At 40.7% G+C, this 23,028-nt stretch overlaps 1 protein-coding gene across 6 annotated transcripts in view; it reads right to left on the bottom strand.

Annotated features, from left to right (window-relative positions):
• The window catches only part of MTMR3 (myotubularin related protein 3), an 81,726-nt gene that overhangs the window by 15,543 nt on the left and 43,155 nt on the right, over positions 1-23,028 (bottom strand). For all 6 annotated transcript variants that reach the window (XM_064466220.1, XM_064466219.1, XM_064466224.1 and 3 more), the window contains 8 exons: positions 19,558-19,640; positions 17,020-17,186; positions 13,059-13,155; positions 11,424-11,537; positions 4,687-4,892; positions 4,332-4,463; positions 2,172-2,283; positions 834-1,029 (listed from right to left, as the gene is read on the bottom strand). In XM_064466220.1, the coding sequence (XP_064322290.1) occupies positions 834-1,029; positions 2,172-2,283; positions 4,332-4,463; positions 4,687-4,892; positions 11,424-11,537; positions 13,059-13,155; positions 17,020-17,186; positions 19,558-19,640 (1,107 nt within the window). The remainder of the gene's footprint in view (positions 1-833; positions 1,030-2,171; positions 2,284-4,331; positions 4,464-4,686; positions 4,893-11,423; positions 11,538-13,058; positions 13,156-17,019; positions 17,187-19,557; positions 19,641-23,028) is intronic.

The following is a 23,028-nucleotide window of genomic DNA, read 5'->3' as shown; positions in this document are numbered from 1 at the left end:
TTGTACAGACAGCTACAGTTTATGCTTTTCTCTGATGCAGTGGTGACAAGAAGGCAGGCAAAGGGTGCGTACAGAAGAACTCTGCACTTTAAAGAGCAATGGCGGCACTCTTAGGAGGGACCAGGAGGAGGTTCTTTGCCAAGAATAGAGCAGTATCTTTTGACCCAATGGATGGTGACTTCTAGAACCCAAGTGAAAAAGGATCTGAAGTTTCCACAGTTTCATCCAAAAGGCATTGCTGCTGGTCCTCATGTGTCCGAGGCTTTAAGCAGCAGTTTATAGCACAGTACTCAGACATATGCTTCTGCTTTAGACAACAAAGGCATCTTGCGTGTGGGCTGGTAGATGGAATCCAGCCATCACATATCACACAACACTGAAAAGTGATGGAGAAAAAAATTCAGGCTAAAAAAACCAAGAGAAACATAACTACGTAACAGAGGACAATGAAAATGTGGAACTGCAAAAACATGCAGTTGGGAAATGTAGAAAAGAGAAAGCCTTTGTATCAAGAGTTGGCTGAGAAACTGCAACGGCGTAATGGAAACTGCAGTAGGTAGCACTTGGTACTACATATTCCTGAGCTAAATACAGGGAAGCATAGACCATGACCGGGCAAGTTATGGCAAAGGGGAAAAATATAATCTGCTCTTGAATTACAGACTATATTTACACCTATACACAACTGTATCTGCAGACTACAGTTCGTAAACTCCTGCTAGCTTTAGTGCGTTTTCTAGAAAAAAAACCCTGAAATAATTTATAGACAGACTTCCTCAGAAAAGGGCCCAAACTTGGTAACCACCTCAGGCACTAACGCATGGATTACAAACCTCTGTGGTCCTGTAATACGGATCGAGCAGCAGTTTGGCCAGCGCCACTATCTGGGGGGTTCGGTCCCAGCCGTCTGAGCAGTGCACCAAGACTGGTCGCTGGTCTCTGTCCACGGCATGAACTACGAGTAGCGCAGATTTCAGAAGCACGGACAAGTGCTGCAGCCATTTGGTACTTTCCAGAGCTGATAACCAACTAGAGGAAAACAAGGGAAGACAGCTTTTGCTCTCTGAATGTGCTTTCAGGTTTGGATCTTTGAATTTATCAAGTCAAAGCTCCTATTTTAATAAGCTGTGAATGTAAGTGAAAAATATTCAAGAATGACATCTCATTAACACTCTCCCAGATTTGTGAGAAACAAAGCCATGCAGTCGACCTGAGGAACAGCCAGTCTCTGGCATGTGTTTTGCTGCATATGACTTGCAAGAAGCTTAAATAGCATTTTCCAGACAAAAACATAGCACGGCACGAGCAACGGACAACGTAAGCGCTACTGGGTAATCATTACTTTCAGCAGCCTCTGCCATTTCCCTTCCTCTGAGCCGAGGATTCGTGTTACCAGCAGCCCCAGTACCACTGGCACATCTTGGGACTCTGCCATACACCCCTGACAACTCTGTGCTTCAGTGAAAGGATGGAACCTGAGGTGCCCTTGAAACCTACATCTCAACTATTCCCAGGCTTTACAAGATGTGCTGTACATACCTTAAGAATCTCTGCCCTGTGAAGATCTACATACCCAATTTAGTAAGGGTGGCCATTCTGAATCTACTCTGAAAGCACGGGAGACTCTTCGCAGCAAATTCAAAACAGGGAAGTGGTCGGAAAACAGGACTGGTGCAACTACAGTGTCCTAGTGAAGACTCAACCTCAGAACCTCCTGAGATGAAGGGCTGTTAGAGGCTAGTTATCCCCCAGCATCGGAGGGCTATGAAATAGGTCTCCTGAAACAACACTCTAAGTGGGTGAAGTACATGGACCACCACTAGGATTTTCTGAAGGAGAGCCAAGCTGTGAAGATTCAAGAACACGGAATAGCAGGTAAACCTAAGTGCTAGCACTTATAAGCCTGCCTGCAAGTAACAACATTCTAGTATCAATACTCAAGGCTACATTATATAATCCCAGATCTCATTTTCTATGTTCACTTCAATGATAATAAACCGATGACTGAATTTAGCTCAAATTCTGTGGAAATTAAAAAATATAGCTTAGCATTATTACACAGAAAAGTCACTGAGGGAAAAACCACTGAATTTCAGTTTACTGATCAGCAGCAAGAGAATGCAGTTGCAGAAACATGTAAGTAAAGGCAAAAAACCCAAATGTCCACTCACTTTCCTGGGTCTGGCATCTGTGTGCACAGCAAACGCAGCGACTGAAAGCTCTTCCGGATAGAATGAATGTTTGCCATCCCCATGAACACTACTTCACAGTTTGGATAATATTCTGTAGGGAAACAGCAAGAAAGTGGGAAGAAACTAAAACCTACAGTAAGTTTAATTTCCAAAAGAAGCTGTTTCATAAAACCAAACTGCTGTCACTGCAGGCAGATGAAATAATCTGTTTACGAATATTCTGTAAGGAGAAACCAGTACTTGGAGTTCAGTAGGTAACCCAGACATTACAGCACAGCAAAACAGGAGAGAGTTAGCAAAGTGTTTGTGTATTTATTTTCAATGTTTCACTTGACATTACAAAAAGCAGAGTACAAACCTATGGGACGAGTGATATTGCTGTGCTCGGGGTTATAGAATGTTTTTAAAAAGACAGAGAAACATCCTAAGCTACTGCAAAGCATAAACGATATTTAACTGATGATTTACGGATGTTCTTTCATTTGGTAAACTAATGTATATTTTTACACAGGTTACAGATTCCTTTCCTGACCACTCGAAAAAGCAGAAAGGTTACTTCATTCACTGCTTTATTCTGAGGTTTCCTATTATGAAGCACAAATATCACACCCATGAGAAATACTCAAAGCTCGGGAAAACAGAAGATAGGTGGAATTACTGAGCCTGCCTTCAGAGGCTGCTATGGGATTTGCTCATGCAACGCTACTCTATCGGGGAGGCAGTATCTGTACAGACAGGGTCTGCCAGCCAGAGGGAGCACCTAAGAAGGTGTAGAAAAATACTATTTCGATAGCCTTTCCTGGATTTAGATTTCCTGTCCTGATGCTTCCATCTGCCCAAAAATGATGACATGGATAGCTAAAATGACCTTTTCTACAACAGAAAAAAATTAATCAGGATTCAGAATACTGGATATTGAGTGCTTGCACAGGGAAATGCAGCAGTCTCTTAAAAGAGCATGTTTTATGTCATTTGACTTTTTAACTGTTAACAGCGCAACAAACTCTCGCCCAACCAGAGCATCCTGTTAGTGATGGACTGCGGAACTCCAGTCAGAAGTGACTGGCAGTATCAGACAATTTAAGTGGTTTTTGTCTTTTTACTGAATTATGTTATAAATAAAGTGTAACATAACTGAATATTTTATAGAGAGCATAAAGGAAGCCTGGCAATACCTGGAGAAAACTTAGCAGCAAAAGGAAGCACTTAATGCAGGTCAGATTTATTGAAGGTGACAAGCTGTTTGGAAATTTCCTACAAAGAATTCAAGAACCAACATACAGGAAGAAAATTAAGCTTCTTGTATACTCTGCTTTTCTATTGTGAAATTTTACTCTCCGATGACAAGTTATTTAGTAGTTTTGAGGTGTTAAATGGAAAATTCATCTTTTCTTACTGGTGGCTACATATCGAAGTACAGCAATTGCAGCGAAGACCAAAACAAGAACATATGGTCAAAAGAGCTTTTGTTATCTCATCTATAGCTTTTTGGTCTGGTATTTTGTTCCAGAGTCTCCACCCATGGAATTTTAACAGGCTGCATTGGTATCCAACAGCAACCACAAAATAATATCTTGTTTATAATACCAACAATTTACAAGTGGCAAAGAACACAGAAAGCGATAATTGCAAATGTATTACCAATGCAAGATGAATCAGGACTTCAGCTGCTTTGGGTTATTATATAAATGCTAAAAAAGGTTTCAGCTGCAGAGAAACTGCTGAAAAGTTGTCTTCTGCACAACCATTCTAGAATATTATCCTCTGCAGTTAGTGGATTTTTACAAGTTTGTTCAGGTTTTTTTTGAGACATTAGCACACTGGACACCTTTGTCTCGCTCTGGTTTATATATATGACTCAGCAGGGGAAGGCTAATCAGCATATTCCACACAGTTCAGCATTTGCTGAACACTGTTACCAGCTGGTTTTCTGCTCTAAGAAACAGACTTAATTTTAACAGCTAAACCTGTCCTTTTGAAGGGCTGTGCAATAGCTGCAACAATCCAGAACGTTCATATAGATGAATAGCACATCCACGCAGTCTGTTAAATATGCAGTACTGAAATGTATCAGTGTAATTATATTTGAGCAAATCCTTTTGATTAACTTGACAAAAACTGAGAAGAACCACCGCTTACCTGGGCACTCACAGCCTCCACCTTTGGCTCGGTTCGCCACAGCTGCTGCGTAAGATCGTGCATCTAAGATCAAAAGCTTCTGAGGCTGTATTGCCAAACTCTCTGCTCCTGAAGCATTAGAGATTGAGGAATCTGGGGAAGAGGATATGCAGCTGATGAATAACTGATGGGATACTTCTCACATTGTGTACAACAATGATTCACTCAAGTCCCACAATGCATCCGCATTGCACATACAGAAACTGGAGAACACCTGATTAAATACAAAGGATTGAATCTGCTACAGTACATATAAGAGATTAAGCTTTTATATAAAGCTTTACCCTTTACAGAAAGGAAACAGTGATAAACTTACCAAATTCCACATCAGAGAGGTCCCCTCCATTGGGGAAATCTCTGGAACAATTTCCATTCATTAATTTGTTACTGTTGGATCTCGAATCTGAGGCACAGGCTTTGGCTACAGACTGGACAAGGTGTTCATCATCTGCGTTCCTCCAGCCCCACCAACTGACCTCAGGCTGTCCACAGCGGGAGATAACTGCCCCATTACTCTGGTGCCTGATAAAGAAAAAAAGAACAGTGGTGCAAAACACAGAAGGCATGAAAAATTAGGTGGTGCACTCCCATAGTTTCATTCCTGTTGGGGATCTCTCTATCATTCAGCACTTATCATCAGCCTCTGATTCAGTGGCAATGTATTCCACGCGCCTCCCTTCAAAACACAGACTGTGACCACAGTCACTGAAAGGTTAAAAGTCAAAGCCAAGGTCAGTAAGAGAAAACAAAGCATCTTCTTGCCTAATATTGTTGTCTGTTGGCCAGTGAAAGCTGGGGAACATTTTAGAACAGTATATGAGGCATTAAAGAGGTATTCAACACCTGCTGGGTAGTCAGGTCTACTGCTGTAATACCAGACTAAACAGGAAAGTTCAATTGAACTCATGCTAATTTTAAAGCTCTGAGACAGGAGTAAAACCACAGGTTCACTTTTTGATGAGATTTTTGATGAGATTTTTTAAAATCAAAACATATCACTATTAAATCTGAAGAACATTACAATTGTGGCAGGAAATACTGGCAGAATTTGGCATGCCTTCTGTATGATGAGGTCTAATAGTAACCTAAAACCTTACTCTTGTACATTGATGCTATCCATTTCTAGGCATCACCCATGAATCACAGGAGGTAGTCCTTGAGCACTGCAGAACCCCATCTAGAAGCCCGTGCATTTTAGGTATAGTATCACTAGCTGAAAGGGAAAGAGCCGTTCACATCTCAGGACGCTGCACATCCGCAGCTGTACGCCTCCTGAAGTCTGGTATTAGCGTCTCTTGGAAAGGAGTGGCTCTGCCATGCCCTTTTCAGCTGCTTCTCCTCTACATGTGGGTCTTCTCCATCCCTCTTCCTGACACTATTTGGGTGGCATTTCATCTGCCGCCCCTCCAACACCAATCATCTCTAGCAGAAAAGCAACAAGCAGCTGACGAAGAGGAACAGTATCTCTTACAGGTAAGCACCAGTGTGGTGCCGGGTGATAAACAACAAAGTGCACAAGCAAGTAAATTTTGCTACAGGCACCTAAGTAGCACTGAAAAAGGAGATACGGTTTATTAGCAGAATATTTTTCTTCTAAAATGTGATATAAATTTCAAGCACTCTATATACTGATAGAACTTCAGTGGACTGGCAAATGGAGTAGAGAGATGAGTCTATCAATAAAAAAAAATATATATCAGGGAGATAACTGAAGAATGGCCTAACTTGAACGTAGCCATCTTCTTCTGGGGAGTGACATTAAAACAAATGAGATTTTTTTTAAAAAAATGTCTATAGAGTTACAGTTATTTTCTTAAATTTGACCTGGCTTCTTGTACTAGACCAAAAGAATGATTTGAAATAATTAGAACTTACCCAGCCATTGCAAACATACTCTGAAACAGATTTAAAAACTCTCCCCTATAATCCATTATAAAAAAGGGTACTGGAACATATTACCACTGTAATTTCACTTGCTGCCTCCGTGCTGGCACATCCCACTGCTGCCAACAGAATGTAATTCCCCATTCACTGAAGTGTTTACATCTGGCATTAACAACGTTCTTCCTGACCTTCACTAGCAGCCCCCTGAATTCCGAGGACCTCAGCCACGGCAGGAAAGGAAGCCAGCTCTCGGTATGAAGAGCTGCAGGTGGAGCAGCCGAAGCAGAGAAGAGACACAACTTCTCTCAGGCCATCCAGCAAGGAACAGGACACCTAGAAACGTTTACTCCCTGCCTCACGTCCCATCTGAAATATCCCACCACTTATCCATATGCTGCTGTTCTCCATTTAAATGGCCTGCAGATATACATCCCTTTAAGCAAAGGTGTCCCTAGGCAATGCTGTTCTTGCTCAGGAGTCCCACCAGAACCCTGTATTTATGAAGTATGCACATGCCAATTATAGTTCTGTATGTTACGATGCAGCAAAGGATTTTAGAGTCTTCCTGCAAACAAACTGGCCATCTCAGCTTCAGGTCAACCAAGAGTTGTTTAATTCCCTCTAATAAGGCAACTGCACAGAATGGTGAGGGTTAGCAAATTAAGGGTTAAGCAAATTTAAACAGTCAACTTGGACAGCCCTGAACAGAAAGAAAGCCCAACCAAACCTATAAATCTTAATTTTTTCCCTCTCACCACTCTAATAAATGTTTATGGAGGTGTGACAGGCTGGTTTATAACTTGTCAGAGCTGCCAAGCCCCCCTTCAGGTGCTGAGCAGCACCACTTCTGCAGCGCTCCTGCGGGGCACAGCAGCCACCAGCAGCGACTGCCTTGTGCTACTCATTCCAAAGCAACACTTACATTGGGTTAAGGCTCCTTGTTGCAAAAACATAAAATTATAAAATAAGTTGTGACATTGTGACATGGTATTTTAAGTATTTTTCAAAACTCTCTTGGAATTGTTTCATATAAAACTCCTTCACTGAGAGGAAGCAACTGACACACTGTGTTAACTGAACCAAAAAGCAGTCTGAATGCCACGGCACTTATGGCAGGTGCCAGCCGACTGCACGCAAAGGAAAATGTATTTCTGCTGAAATGAACAGCCTTCCAGAAACAGCTCTATTGGTATCAAATCAGTTCAGAAAAAAAATACATGCCAATCACTGAAAGGCCACCTAGTTCCGCACCACGCTTGCACAAATAACAAAAGAAAATAAATCATCATTATACATGTAAGAAAACTGCTCTGAGCACTCAGATAAGCTCATTTATTTTCCCATACGTTCTCCCAGATTTCATTACCACCTGTCTGCAGAATCATTTTCATAGGTTCATAGGTTCGTAACAGTTTTATTTTAATCTCCACGTTCTTGCCTCTCATTTATACCATAAATAATAAAGAATCATTAGGCCAAAAGTTGAGTTCATTGATAGCTGTGAAGCTCTAACTCTCCAAAGCTTGCACAAATGTGCAACGTTCAGATGTACCAGCAGAAATCAGCAAACAATTCTATTTACGGTAATGTTGGAAGTCTGAGGAATCGCACTCATTCCAACCGCACCGGCCACATGAACAAAAAAATAGCAAATAGTTTAAGTGTGATTCTGAGGTCCCTAGAGAGAGAGCTGGGGATAAGATGGTGTCACTCAGATCTCTGTAACCAAAAAAAGATTTAAGAAAAAAGAAATTAAAGCAAACCCTCCACTGCAAATCTCCTAACCCTCCAGAGACAAAGCAACATGCAGCCTCACAGCACCTAAATAGTAAATCACCATTAGATAACTACGAAGCCCTCTGTAAAGCACTGTATAACTGCACGATGAACAGTACACCTCTGCACACACTTAATCTTCCTCATGTTCAAGCAACCTTTTGAGTACAACAATAAATCCACCAAGTCCCTGTAACTACAAAGACGGGGAGGACTAATGAAGGTTTGAACAGCTCCCTCCATAGCATTACTTAGCTATAGTACTTGCAACTGAGAAATATCATTGCTGCAATTCACGAATATAATTCAGCAAGTATGCTACATGGCAGTTTTCTGTTTACCTTGGCCTCCCGTGCCGGCAGAAACACTGCCTGCATGGTTAATCACCTTCAGCAGTGGGCGAGACAAAGAGACACCTTCAACACAGCTGATTTCCAAGTAGGTTCTCTTGAGTTCAGGGCACTGCTTGTATCATGCATGAAGTCCTCTCTACCATCTTTCCACAAAATCCCTAAAGGCTTCTCCCAAACATCGGTCTTCTGGGACCAAGCTTGTAAGCTACAAAAACCATGTTACAGGCCAGGTTTACCTACGTAAATATGTGCCTAGATTTTTAAAAAATTGAAAACACAGAAAAACTTCAGAAGCCGGGTGTGAGATTTTTCTAGAAATCTTGATCATAAAATAGAAGCAATGCTCCTGACAGGCCAGTCTCAACTGAGTATTTTTGAAGCTGGCCTCTGAATTCAGGCCACTCAGCTCTCCAGGGCTGTGCACACTGTCAGAGCTCTTGAATGCGTTACAAGAACGGACAATGAGGTTTTTGTGGCCAAGCGTACGTGTCTCTGGTCTTCCTCTGTCCCCGTCTTCAGTATCTGAGAAAGTTATTGGATGAATTTTTAAAAAAATGTTCATTACTTTTTTCCCCCTGAGGTAAAACAAAAGGAGCAGATTTTTAAAATGTCATCAGTACTGAAACTAATATTCCCCAAATCATCTCTGACAGATAAAAACGCTGAATGAGCTTTTGTTCTTTACTCCTCCAAAAGTAAGAAAAAAGCTACTTTTAGGGCAACACATACATAGAGGGAAAACTATACATGCATTTCCAATCATACGGATCATCAACCACTAGCTGACGTGAGTTCTATTAGAGCACAGAATGATGAACTGGATGTCTTGAAAAAATCTATTACTAAACATCAAGATAAGGAAAAAGAGAAATCAAAAAAGATAAAAACTTTTCTCCCACTGATTTTAAGATTACAAATTAAAAACTATGCGGTAATTTAACATACATAGTCTCATCAGAACTGCAGAAAACCGAATGCCAGGAATTAAACAATTTTAGTCTATGAGGTCTTTTAAACATTTAAATCACTCTCCCATAAATCCCTCAAAATGCAAGCTGTACCCAAGAATGGAAAGACAGTCATTTCCTTCTCCTGTAGAGCGATGAAAGAAGGAGGGGTGCTTCCCCGCGTTAGGTGTGCTTGCAGGTGAGGTGTTCCCCCGTTGTACGACAACTGCATAAAAGGCACAAAGCGGCCTGAAATGCAGTATTCAAAGTTGAACACAAAACCATATATAAATCACGCTATTCTTTTATATGTGTACATATAATAGACATACATAGTACCATAATAATAAAATACCTTAAGTCTTAAAAAATTAGCATATGCTGGAAAGTGTTTTTTCCCCCTCGGAGCTGAAAACAGAGGATGGAGCAATTCCTTAACATTCACGAATGGACTATGCTAACCCCTTTATTATTTCCAAGAAAAATGAGAAAAGATAGGAGGATTTAAAGACAATGGTCTGCTGCCACCAGCTAATTTGTTCTCCTTCCATAGAACAAGAACTCTTGAGCGGGGTAAATAATGTTTTGTGGCCCACTCAACTCTTGTACACTTGCTCCTCCCACCGAGGCGCTATGAATTTGTCAACGTTACTGCGCTCTAAATGTGGCTGCCACTCAGAACGGCTTTTCCTTTCTCTCTCTTTAGAGGGAATGGGTGGCTAGGCAGATTTAATGGAATTATTGCTACTAATTATCTTTTTAAAAAAATCAGGTGACAAAGGGATTAAAGAGATTTTAAACGTTTATGGGAGGATAACTACACCAGGGAAGTGGCCAAGGTGTTAAAGACAGGTTCCAGAACATCTTGGGGGGGGGTGGGGGGAGGGGGGGAACCAAACAAAAGAAAACCAGCCAGCCAAAACCACCCAGATGCTGAAATATATTTCTTACTAAAGAAGCTGCCAGAAACCCAGTATCTCAGAAAAGCATGTTATGAAGAATTGCTGGACTGGAGAGATTAAAACTATCTAAAATATGTAGACAGAGCTAATACATACATTCTTTTGTAATTTGAGTTTTATATTTCCCTTAATTTTGGTATCTATCCTTAGTTATACTGCAGTCTGAGCATTAGCCAGACAAGAATTAGAGAAAAGCCAAAGCAGTACCTAACCAGAGATGCCATTTAACATTCCTTCAGCTGTGCTGATATCTTCATCTTACATTTTTTCATTTTCATATTAAAAAAAATAAAATCAATCTTAACTGAGGTGACTGCCCTAGGAATGACTTGCAGGAGATGCAAATGCTGAGTGCTCCTACAATGTGTTTGGAATTAAAAACCAGAAACCATTACTCCCACTCAGAGTGAACGTATAGTACGTCTGCCTTACCTAGTTTATGGCTTGACAAGGGCCAATACCTGCTGCTGTCTCACACATTCGTGGAGTTTTGAATAGGTATAAAACAATACATGTATAGGTAGCAAATATAAGGGCGAAGACCCCAAGCTATCAGGTCTAACAGGTCATACTTTGCTGTCAGTTAAATACAGGTCAATGTTTTCTCATGCGAGGGGTCCCCTGTCATCCCTGTTTGGTATCTAAACCCTTAGGGTGGTCTGCATTTTGTTCCAAGGTCGTCTTCTCTATACCACTTCTGGGATCCTTCTGGGGTGGAACAGCAGGACCTCACCCCAGAGTCCCAGGTGGATGAGCTTGGGTACCACTCCACCAGGCAGCATGGAGGGGACCTTGCCAGGTTTTGTTGCTTCTTCCCAGTCCAGTACTCCAACTCTCCCCAGCAGAACCCTGGGCCTTCATGCAGCATCCCTCCATATGTTATACGTGCAAAAATACAGCAAGATGAAAGCCAGACCTCTCTCTACATTGAGTAAAATATAAAAATATTAGCAAAAGTGCTAACAGTATTTTAAAATAAAGTCTGTCAGGCCCAGTGAGGGGACATCTGGGGCTCAGAAGAGTCTGAACACCTTTCATTACAAACCAAGATTCCCAGTTAGTTCAGCTTTCATATGCTACAACACCCCATTTACAGCCTGGTGAAAGCTGTACTACCTGCAAGAGCCTCACCTGTACACGACAGCAGGGATACGCTTCCAGGACCGAAAGCTTGCCACACTCTCTAGCTCTTTATCCGTGATCCAGGCGGGAACTATGATTTCCTGGGGGTAACTACCACAGAGCCTGTGAGAGAAGTGGTGCAAAGGGTTGGACATAAGCAATACAGAGAGGTTACCCGCTTCCCAGACAGCACACACAAATAAGCAGTATACGGAACTGGACAGCTGTTCATCTCAGCAAACCGCCATTCTGTTAATTCCTGTTTCACTGTATGTTAAGAAACTCCTCCTTCGCACATACAAAAAGCACTGAACATTGAGGTGCACAAACGCATTTCAGAATTGGAACATTCGAGCTGGATTTCTCAGGAAATTCACATGTAGGCAATTTTTAACTCCAGCTGCTGAAATAAACTGGACTACAGAAAAGGAATTCCACATCTCTTTGTGCTAAAGCATTAGCCACTCAATTCCTGGGTCACAAAACACAGAAGCAGTGTCACCCTGGGCTACTGGATTCAAGACAGAGAAATTGTGTAAGTGTGGAAAAAGTACACTGGCTAATCAATCCTCGCTGAAGGCAGGAATCTGAGTGCACTGGCTTATGTTTGGCTAACTGGAATTTTCTTCTGCTAGATGCACCTTCTACTCCAGAATTTAACTAACAAAGCCATGATTGCCAATAAGAGCAGTGCAAGCAGCCAGAAGTGACCGTATATAGCGCTGAATCATAAACTGGTTCACCCCAGTCCATCCCCTTGAAGAGATGCCTTTACTGCACAAGAAGGAAAGACATGAACATGTGTCTCAGTTCTATTCAGAAAAACATAGCAATCATCCTGAAAAATGCTCTTTTCTCAAGTGCTGGCCACAGGAAGGAAAGGAGTAGTTCGTGTCATTCTGCTTCCACGTGACATACAAAGTTTTTTCCCTTTTTTCTTTAGTATTAAGCATGTAAGTGATAGCTATCTTTAATTCCCTAGATTTGCAGAGACCAAGACAGATATTCTTGCAGTGACAGCAACTAGCAGCTGCAAGTCATTATCCTGCAAAGGCAGAGCAATGAAACACATTTCATCAGAGTGTTACTGCTGCTTTTGCTGTGAATTGGATTGGGGATCAGCCGGCACACTCTGTCCTACCCACTGTCACTGGAGGAACACCTTTCTCTGCTCCAGCAACTAGAGAAGAGGACATTGGTCTATGCTTTCAGCACCACAGAAAGTGTTTTCTCTTATTTTCAGGGTCTACAAGCTTACCTCTTCAAACCAACTTTTTTTTTTTTCCATACAAGTCTTTGTCATAAGTTTGAGAATAAGACACAATAAAAAAAATCTTTTGTAGAAGTTCAAACTCCAATCTTTGCTCACTTAAGGCTTCCCTTTCTTCCATTAGAATGCTTGTTCTCTAACAAGTCCTCCAGCAAGCACATAAAAATCTTGTGTTTCTAAGCCTATTGTAACAGCTAGTAAGATATTAAATAATACTTCAAAAGCATATTTTTTTCTAAAAAACCAAAAATCAGAATTCTAAGTGTCCCTTATTAAGAACTGTAGAACTTGGGAAAAGTTCTAGTAATATGCTATAACAAAATTGGTGTTTTGAGATGCCATTTGGCTGGGAATCAGCAGCCCACATAACTTACTTATACTTCTCATTGATGTTGGAAATCCTCCAGGCATTGTTCATATCAAAACCCATTCGTTCCACTTCATTTTTAAACCTTGAAGTTACATGTTCTCCTGGGTATCAAAAGCAGAGAGAGAAAATAAATGCAAAATAAGAAGTGAGAATCCTATCTTTCAATACAGAGCAAAACACCACTGCAGTCATACTTACTAAACACTGAAAAGAGAAAGGAACAGTCCCAAACCACCACCTACATTTCACAAGCCTAGTTTGAAAATCCATACCAGGAGAACCACAGCTGTACTGACAGCTCTCCCTGGCCAACTCTCCAGAAGCGTCAAAGTCCATTAAGGACTTTTTCGCCGAAGTGACCAGCGCCTGTAAATTCATGTAAGAAACAATAAGTCGCAAACTGGAACCAAGCACATTGGCAAAACCAATTTAGATCCATCAGGAGTCTTAGCAGGGAAACGCTGAAGTTCAGAAGAACCTGGTACCAGCAAGAACACAAAGCTCTGGTCTGACTGATACGTGAAGGGCAATATATGGAATGTGGTCCAGAACTTGGGCAATCTGCATTTAGAACGCAATTTCAGCCACAGGTTTCCTGTATGACTGTAGGAAAGCCCTGCAATTTAACCTGCGTCTCAGTTTTCCTCCTGTGAACTGGACATTATTTCTCCATGAGTCATGCGGAGATATGAAGATAAAACGCATAAATGGTTGTTTGACACAAATATCGGTCACAAGATCCTCACAAATTCCTGGATTAATATATTAAAGGAATTGGAATGAGCTCCATTTGATTCCTAGATGCTTTTTTAAAAGTATCAAAATGCAATTGAAAAATATACAATGGCAATAAAGAATAATTATTCTGACAGACAAAATCTAGAGAATTAGAAGGTACTCTATCAATACGTAGAAGAGAATAACGTACAAAATTTCCAGGTTCACAGAGCTAAGAAACGGGATGAATCTAATCAGCATGTGAGCGACACCAGCTAAAATGATTCTGTACATCTGTCCATTGTATGTCTCTAAGTTACTGTATCATTAAATCATGAGGCAGCGCATCACCCAAAGGGGGTGTGTGGAATCTGTCGAAAAACTAATGCTTTAAGTATTACATCTTTCCATCATATATTTCAGAAAAAGTCTTTCAATACCCAAGATCTATGTAGATACATATTCATCTTAAAGATGTAAATGTACATGTCTGAATCAAGTTTTTATGTGATGTTACATAACAATTAAAGATATAGAGAAATAGGTAAATTAAGAATGAAGATAGCAGGCTAACTATAGGACTTAGTTAACTGTAAAGAAAAGCTATAGCATTATTCATTCCTAGATCCCAGATCATACACCAAAAATGGCACTTTGCAAATCTAGACATGCTTTACAATATGGACAACGTGCAAGAGATCTGCATAGTGAGATTATTTTTCTAACGCTTTTTGAAAGGTAAAATGTGAGAATGACACTATGCAAAGGGAGAATATTCACTCTTTAAGGCACATCATGGTAAAATTTATGGACCTGACTGGCCTTCATCACTTATTGCCTTTACAGCATGTCACTGGTACACCAGCTCCATAAAGAAATAAATAATTCTGCAGAAAATCCGTGACGCAGGAGGCAGAAGGCTGGTCTCAGTATCACACAGGCGCTGTAGTTCTGCTCTACCTTCCTGATCGCCAGATCAGTTAGACTGGAGCTTGCCCACAATCTCCCACTTCTCACATGAACTCTGCATGAGCTTGAATTTATTATTTTCTAGCCACCTACTCAAACAGATCGCCTGCTTGTGTCCCTGTTTTACAAAAGCTGGATGGCTCCATAGATATGGCAGCTCTGTGAGGAGCCCTTTGATCCTTTGTCAAGTGCAGAGGTGAAACTGGGATAATACATTCCAGCCGAACAAACACCTCTGTCATGTTCTTCCCTTAGCATTGACTTGGGGAAAAAAAAAAAAAAAAAACACAAAAACCACCAAACCACAAAATAAAAACCCCCAAATACAAAACAAACAAAAAACCCACACCCCATCCCCCCCCCAACCCAAAACCACCCGCACCAAACCAAGAAACCCCCACAAAACCAGAAACCCAACCCTTTTGCTGAAACAGCAGCATGCTCTTGCAGCACTGAAGATGGGCTCGTTATCAGCTGCTTTGAGGAATGGTCATTAAAACTTGTGTTACATCCTTAAGGATTTTTCTGGATAGCAAATGAGAATACTGGAAATGTCCCCAGTCATCAATGCTGCATACCGCTGGTGGGTTTTAAGATAAACACAAACCTAAATGAAAATGTAATGTTCTGTTTTATTTCTCCCTCTTAATTTTTCAGCTACTGTGCATGTCATGAAATCATCGATTTTCCTCTGAGAAATGAAAGCCTGGCCTTAACATTTTGTCCATTCCTCTGGAAATGCTGGTATTTTAAGAGGCATTTTGAGCCAACACGGGTAATGTTTTTGAAGCATCCCCATCAATTCTTAAAATCAGAGAAAAAGCAAGCTATACATTTTGTGGACTTCTGCCTTCTGACTACAAAAGCTGATCTTGTGAGCCACAGTTCATATCTCCCATTACATACATTGGTAACAACTTACATTTTTTTCCCACAGAAGTTAATACTTGGATAGACTTGGAAGCAGTTTAGTATTTTTGTCCATATCTACCAAATACTGGGCTCCTTAGTTGCAAAGAAATAAATTACAGATTTATTTCAACTATAAGGAGAATATCTACCACCAGAAATAAGCAAGCTACAGGGAAGAAAAAGTTACTACATTAAAGAAAATTATTTGATAGCTAAAGGTTAGTAAGGAGGTAAATGCTGCTTCTTAGCCTAACCTAGTGCTAGGTTGAAGCCTGTCTGATTCAGTGAGGAAGAGAGAAGGACTACAAGGAGATTTAGCAAGCCATCTATATGTCTGCTATCTTCCAGTTCCTGAATTTAGTTAGGAGGGAAGAGACCTGAGCTTAAAATTCTGCTCTGAGGACTTTTTTTTGCCATCTTTCAGTAACTGCTAACAAAGTGTGTAAAGTGCAGGAACAGGAACCAGAACCAAGGAGCACCTCCTCCCACTTGTGTGCTACCTGTTGACTGCTCTTCCTCAGGCACCAAAGAGGTTTAGTCTTTGCTCAGCCCCAGACCAGCTTCGGTAATAAGGACAGAATCACACTAACGCGTCTCTACCTGATAACTGGAATACTTTTCTCAGATATGTGAACTGTGAGCGAAGAGAGCCTGGAACTCATATTTCCTTATATTCAAACAAGCGCTACAAACACCAGCATCCCAGTTTTTAGCTTTTATTTACTTGTGGGCTTCTAAAACTTTCCTGCAAGGTTGATATTTCACTAAAGTAGGTTGCTGTCTTGCAACTGTGAATGAACCTCAGGAGCAGCTCAGGGATTTCCTTCTCCTTGACCTCTTTCTCCTCAACATCCACGTTGGAGACCACCGTTCTAGGCAATTACAAAAAATGTGGGCACAATCAATACAAAATGTTTTAAATTGAAAGTTGCCACCATAGTGAACAAAATGTTGATAGTATTATACATGACTGACTAAATCAACTCCACTGCAACGATCTCCTCAGGATACTCAGGTACTGCTTTGCACATCAATCCCAAAGTAGGGATAGGGTGGGAGCTAATCTCGCCTTTGCTCAGACAGAACAAAGCTGCGACTGTGCAGCAGACATGCGAGACATTAAGGGACACCTCGCTGTAAGTGAAGGTATGCTATACCTATGTACTTACCACATACAGTATATTCACCAGCTGGTGAAGAAGTGCAAGAACTTAACACAAAATAATTCCATACTGGAATTTTCCAGGTTCAGTTTACAACAGCACAGATTGAATTTGTTTGTAAATTTGTTGAAAGGTCTGGATTTCAGCAAACAGGCAGTTACTAGTCAATGCATTTGTGATGATCCCCAAAGTGTTTCCACATACCTGGCCGACACAAATCCCCATGCTGTTCCTTTTCACTAGCATATACCTCCATACACCAGGCATGATAGGCAAATGAGAAAAGGTCTTCTATCTTCGAAGGAGGGCGGATGGCATTGTTCAGTCGCTTAAGCCAATCTTGACACTGCTCAAAAGTAGAAAACTGACACCTGTCGCAGACACAAACATTTATCTATTAATTTTCAGTAAAAAGTGCCAGACTAGAAGATCTGACAGGCTATGTGAAAGCAAAAACGGAGATCATCTTGATAACTTAGTTCTGCTTCTACGTACATTCTAATGTACATAGAAATGAAACCTTTGGATATTAGCAAAGAACTACTCACTGGGGAAGTCAAAATAAACTGTAAGCAGGAAAGGAATGTTCTGTGATTGAGAATAAACAAGTGGTAAGCCCTACTAGTCATGAATGAGGGAGATGTGTATGCATACGTTTACTATGAAACCAAGGACATCATCACTGAGTTCAGCCTGCAACTTTCAGGAATGCGTTACAGCGACTTGCTGACTGGCTGTCTCAGAGGAAAACAAAACCATCACATACGTTACAATCCGTGCATCATGTTCCCATAAACAAGAACACATTTTTCATCAGACATAGGAGGAATATCCATTTCATTAATATACTTAATTTGAGAATAACAAGGACAGATACCAGTATCTAAAATCTTATATTATTCCCCTGTCTCATATGCTAAGATTCTCTTTCTGGCCTTGGTGGGGAGCACAAACAGTGTTTTTGAAACTGAGCTTTGCTCAGTATTGCAACAACTAGAAAGAATATTCCCTGCACAGGAGAAACTAATCTTCAAAGCGGTGTATTAAAATTACATTAGCTTGTCTTTTCAAAGAAGATTCCTGGACCCTTTAGACTAAAGGAGTGGAAATAAGATCAGTGATTTATTTTGCTCTCACAGATTTTATCTCAAGATTTTATCACTATAAAATATTCACCAAGTATTTACATTCAGCTCAGTCTGTGCTCTACCGCATTCATGGGTCATGATAGTATCTGTATTCTCTAAGGGCAGGATTTATTACCCCTACCTGCAAATATCTAAAAGTCAGTCAGTGGAAGGAAAAAGGCATGTCCAACTCATGAAATGTGTCTAAATAGCTGCGAGAAACTGCAGCCTGGGGGTGTTTATTTCCTATCACTGATTATAAAGCAAGCTCAGACCACTAGCTTAGGCTGGATAATTCTCTATTAAATATCCAGAGTCAGACAAGATACATCTCACCCTAAAGACCTCATCTTCTTTCTACATTCCTTTTAAAAGTTTACGTTGCAAGTAACAAGTAACAGGTACTACCTTCACTTGAGCCCTATTATTCCAAACAAACTACTTTGTTCACAAAAACGAACATGAACGTGTCCTACACTTGGTATCTCAGCCCCCTACTTCATGATCTTCCAATGGCCAGTGTCACCAAGTACTGATTCTCAGAGATGCAATTTTAAAGGGAAATTCATAAGGAAGGGCATAAATACAAATCATTTGTATTCATCCTACAATCAACGAGAAATAACAAATTAATGTAGAGGGGAAGGGTGACTTTTTTAAATGTCAAGAGCTACAAGTTAAGAGGAAGTTAAATATTTAATTCAAATTAAACTAAATATTACTTCTAAAGTAAAATCAGCCCTCATCAAAATACAGCATTTCAGGAAGCAGCTGGCCTGTTAAACATTCTGAGTGCTCAGATATGACTGTGGCTCATGTCATTATACAAAAAGGTACTGCCAGCAAACATTTAATCAAAAAGAAATGTTCGTTTCTTGTTAATTAAAGTTTGTAGATCAAAATTAATTTCTGCAGCAGAAAAGTAGGAAATAGCTGTAGCTCAGGCTCAGTAGCTCAGACTCCTGGTGCAGACTCTGAAGTCTGCTGAAGGACAGACAAATACTCCCTCCTACATGATGCTGCCTACTTCACTGGGTTACAGAGTGGGTGGCAGACCTGGCTGTACCTTATTCCCTCCCTTTTGTTTCCAATAGGCTACTATGTCTTAAGGATAGCAACTGGACCCTCAGAGATGTTCAAAATGCAGGGTGGCTGATGCTCTCCAGACTGAAGGTGTCAGGTAGAACTGCACAAGCCCACACCTTAACCCTCCCAAACCCAAATCTTCACTGAACACTTTTCCAAGAAGTGTGTCTTTCAGCGGTTTTATCTAGTTCTGTATCTTATAACTAGGTGAAGCAATACATTATAACTGACTGCAAGGCAGGGAAAACACAGTTAGACTAAAACTGATTTCAGAATAAAATCAAGTTCAGCCACACAGGCTCAGAGCAAGATTTGCTGCCATACTGTATCATAGCAAGCAAAAATGCAGACCATCTTACTCTCATCCTCTTTACAAAAATGCCCTGCTACCATAAAATCAGACAAAAAGAAAGTCTTTTGAGGGAAAGCAAGTCCACTATGTAAGAAAAACCATCCCCTTAAAACACCACAGCTGTCCACAGCATATGGAAAGCAGTCACCCCCCATTCAATATTCAGCCTATTCATACCTTATAACCTTGCAGTCTTTGCAAGTCAAATGAAGTTGAAATATATCACGGCACTCAACACTTTCTATAAGCTGCAATGGAACCTGCAATTAAAAAGATTATATTATTTTATTTCAGACAGCACCAACACTGTAATTTCTTTGCATATCTCATGAGGATTTATTATAGGACTGTGTGGAATCTGAAAAGAGAGAGAAAAAAAAGCCAAGGAAGCTAAGTATAAGTACTCAGCCCCTCTGAAGTATGGTACCATACATCAGTAATTTCAACCTCATTGCTGTATAGTCCAAAAACCGCAAGGGATCACAAGAAGACAGCTGAGAAGACTACAGCACTGGTGACAAACGTGAAGGGGGGAAAAGCAGCAGAAACCTACAAGCTTCTCTCTTTTAGGTCCAAATTTGGGGATCTTAGGAATATAATTTTAGCTATTGGTGTGAAAACCAAACTGCTAAGCAAGATCCCCCTTCACAGACGGCTGCAGTCTAGATGCTTGTTGTATGGAAATACCTGTATTTCCTCTACAGGAAAAAAAACCATTTGGCCTGTCTAGATCAACACTCAAAGCAGACATATTTAGAGTAATAATGCTGAATCATTCATTTTTAAAGGTGTAATTATATGCACTTATGTTTTATCGCACATGTAACTAGCAGAAGCTGGATTGGGCAAAATACGTAAGCACATGCAGCGAGTACCTTTAAAGATAAGAAGTAACCACAAGATGAAAATGTTAGGGTTTTTTAATATTTTTGGACCTTTATCTGAGACAGGCAAATGTACATTATTGTCTTAAATGAATAAAAGTGAGTTACATATGAGATAGTGGAATACTGTCTAAATTCCAAACACAGACAATTTAGCTAAAACCTATCACAAACATGAAGTATAAAATTGGTTTAATTGTTTATTAGATTATATTGAACATTACACAAGGCAACAAAATCTCTGCCATCGAGATCCTTCAATACAAAGACTATCAGAGAAACATTCAAATACTCTGTTATCATCTTTCCCATCAGAGGAGTATGAACCAGCAGCTTAAGTTCTGGCTTGGGGCTTACAAGTTGCAGCTGTAAGACCCTGCTCTGCCAGTTCCTTTGCATATGTCTCTGGGCAAGTCCTTGGAGGTGACCTCCTATCAAGGACCTGGGGTGAAGAATCACAACAGCTTCTACTCAGGCACCACAAAGCCTAAAAAAGTACCTGATATCAGTGGAAGGAGAAAAGGAAATGGAGCTAAAAAACAGTAGGCAAGGGAGAGAGATGTCTCAGAAACACAAACCACAAAGAAAACTTACTCTGAGCATGAAGATGCCTAGAGAGAGCTAATGATAAATGCTGTGCCCAGGAGTGATGAAAACTCTCCTGCCTCTTGGGAAGGCGGGCACACAGCTACACAGCTGCACCTGAGGTTTCCCCGCCAACTCAAAAATCAGAGTCCAGAGTCCTCTTCTGAATGCAAAAGCTCAAATAAAGCCCCAGAGCACAAAATCCCTGAAGGGCAGGAAGGTATTTTCTTAATACTCAGCCTTTAGACTTGCCCTTGTCAAACCACAGCGAAGAAGCACTGCTGGACTCTCCTTCACTGGAGAAAGTACTGACGCTCACCTCCCATGACCAGCGAAGCTGGTATGGGTTAAGTTATTCTTTGTTCCTTTTGTTGTAACTGGGCCATTAAAGAACAGAAAATCCACGCACAAGGAGACTAGGCAAGATGGTGTCTGACTCGACAGCCCCGTAGTTTGGGTACTCAAATAAAGCTGGAGCTTGAATTTTAGTCCATGTTTTCAGCATTATTACTGTTTCACAATCTGTGATAGTCTAATATAAATTATGGAACTAGCAACATGAAGGGGCACATGAAATGACGACTCCCTCCTGGGAGATAAGCCCCCCTCTTTATTTGCCACCCTTGAGCTCAAACTGACTGCAGTCACCTGCCAAGAATAAGTTCCATGAAGATGCTGGCAGATACCAGTGTAACAGAGTACATGCATTACAGACAAGGTCAGCTGTACCATTGCTGTAGTTAATCTTTTTAACTGCTAATTTCTTCCATACCTTCTCCTAATTGATTATAGTCCGCAAGGTAGATAAATTGTTGTGATAGTTTTGTCTAATAAATCAAGGGACTGGAATGGACCTCAGACTGGTGAATCTTCCATTCTTCCTGACTCGACAGCCTCACATACACCCAATAAATGATTTAAATCTACCACTGACTTACATGGCACCAACATGGAAAGTAAGGTACCTTTCCCCAGCTAGATGAGTTAAGACTCTAGAAGACTAGGGTTTTTTAGTCAAATGCTGCTATGTCTGTTAATTTTTTTTTCCCCAAGCCCTCTTTTATTGCATTTTTCTCATGTTCACCTTCATTTAAGCAGTTCTTCACCTTGCTCCCTCCTCCTAACAGTCTGGTTCTGGCTCCTCTTCCTACTGTCTGCACTCTAATGACATACTATGTGTTCTTCTACTCCTGCATTGTTTTTAATTCCCCTCTTTCAAAGTCACTCTTTGTTCTATGCCCTTTCAATTTGCCCTCTGCTCAATAGTCATTCTTTTTTCTCTTGACAGTCTACGTGCAGCTCACCATCTATTTCCTCAGAATCTGCCGTTTTTTTTCAGGGCAACCTTCATATCAATCTTTTAAATTTTCTTTTCCGGTCATCAAAATCTGTCCTCTGATCCTCCTGCATTTTCAATCTCCTTCCTGTCCATTATTCTTCTCCCAGTAAAACTCTAAAATTATCTGCCTTCACTCCCCGTTCTTTCCCACCAATAACCTTCCATTTTCATTGTTAGGTTTTTTGGGCTGATGCATGCAGCAAGTCCGACACCCAATGCAGTTAGCTTGCTCTTGAAAGAGCTATCAATTCTATTTGCAGGTACTTCACCATATAATAATGGCTATCGAAATAAAGCAGTGGAGAAGCAATCATTTTTTGCTTTTCTCAGAATAAACATGCACTGTTATCCAAGGCCAATCATACTGCATTATAGAGAGTACTAGAGCATCGCACTCTTGTAGTATCTCTTGACTGTGCCTTCTTTAAAATTATCTCATTATAAACAACAGCAACATTCTACAACTCAAAATTTTCCGTTTTGAAAAAATGTTTTTAAAAAATATTTTAATTACTGGAACTGCCTTATCTAAAAGCAGTACAAGATATATTTAGAGAGATACACCTCTGTGGTTAGGAAAAGCACAAGTAATGTTTACACTGCTGGAACAACCCACCCCACAGCTCAACCCCTGACCACAAAACCAAGCGGTACGCAGTGGACCACCGCCAGGCTGCCAAACGGCAGCCCCTTCACGAGCGACTAGGCTATATGCTCTACCCTGTACACGCCATTTGGCCCGAGTCCCTCCAGGATACCATGTGGCACCCAGGGGCCATGAGCTGTAATTAGTACTTTCTTCTTGTTTTCCCAGTTCAGAGCCTGAAATAATGTCAGGGT

This window comes from Phalacrocorax carbo, chromosome 15, assembly GCF_963921805.1.
Source record: "Phalacrocorax carbo chromosome 15, bPhaCar2.1, whole genome shotgun sequence".
Lineage (NCBI taxonomy): Eukaryota > Metazoa > Chordata > Aves > Suliformes > Phalacrocoracidae > Phalacrocorax > Phalacrocorax carbo.
The sequence above is the reverse complement of the archived record's forward strand: the minus strand, read 5'-3'. Positions and strand labels throughout refer to the sequence as shown.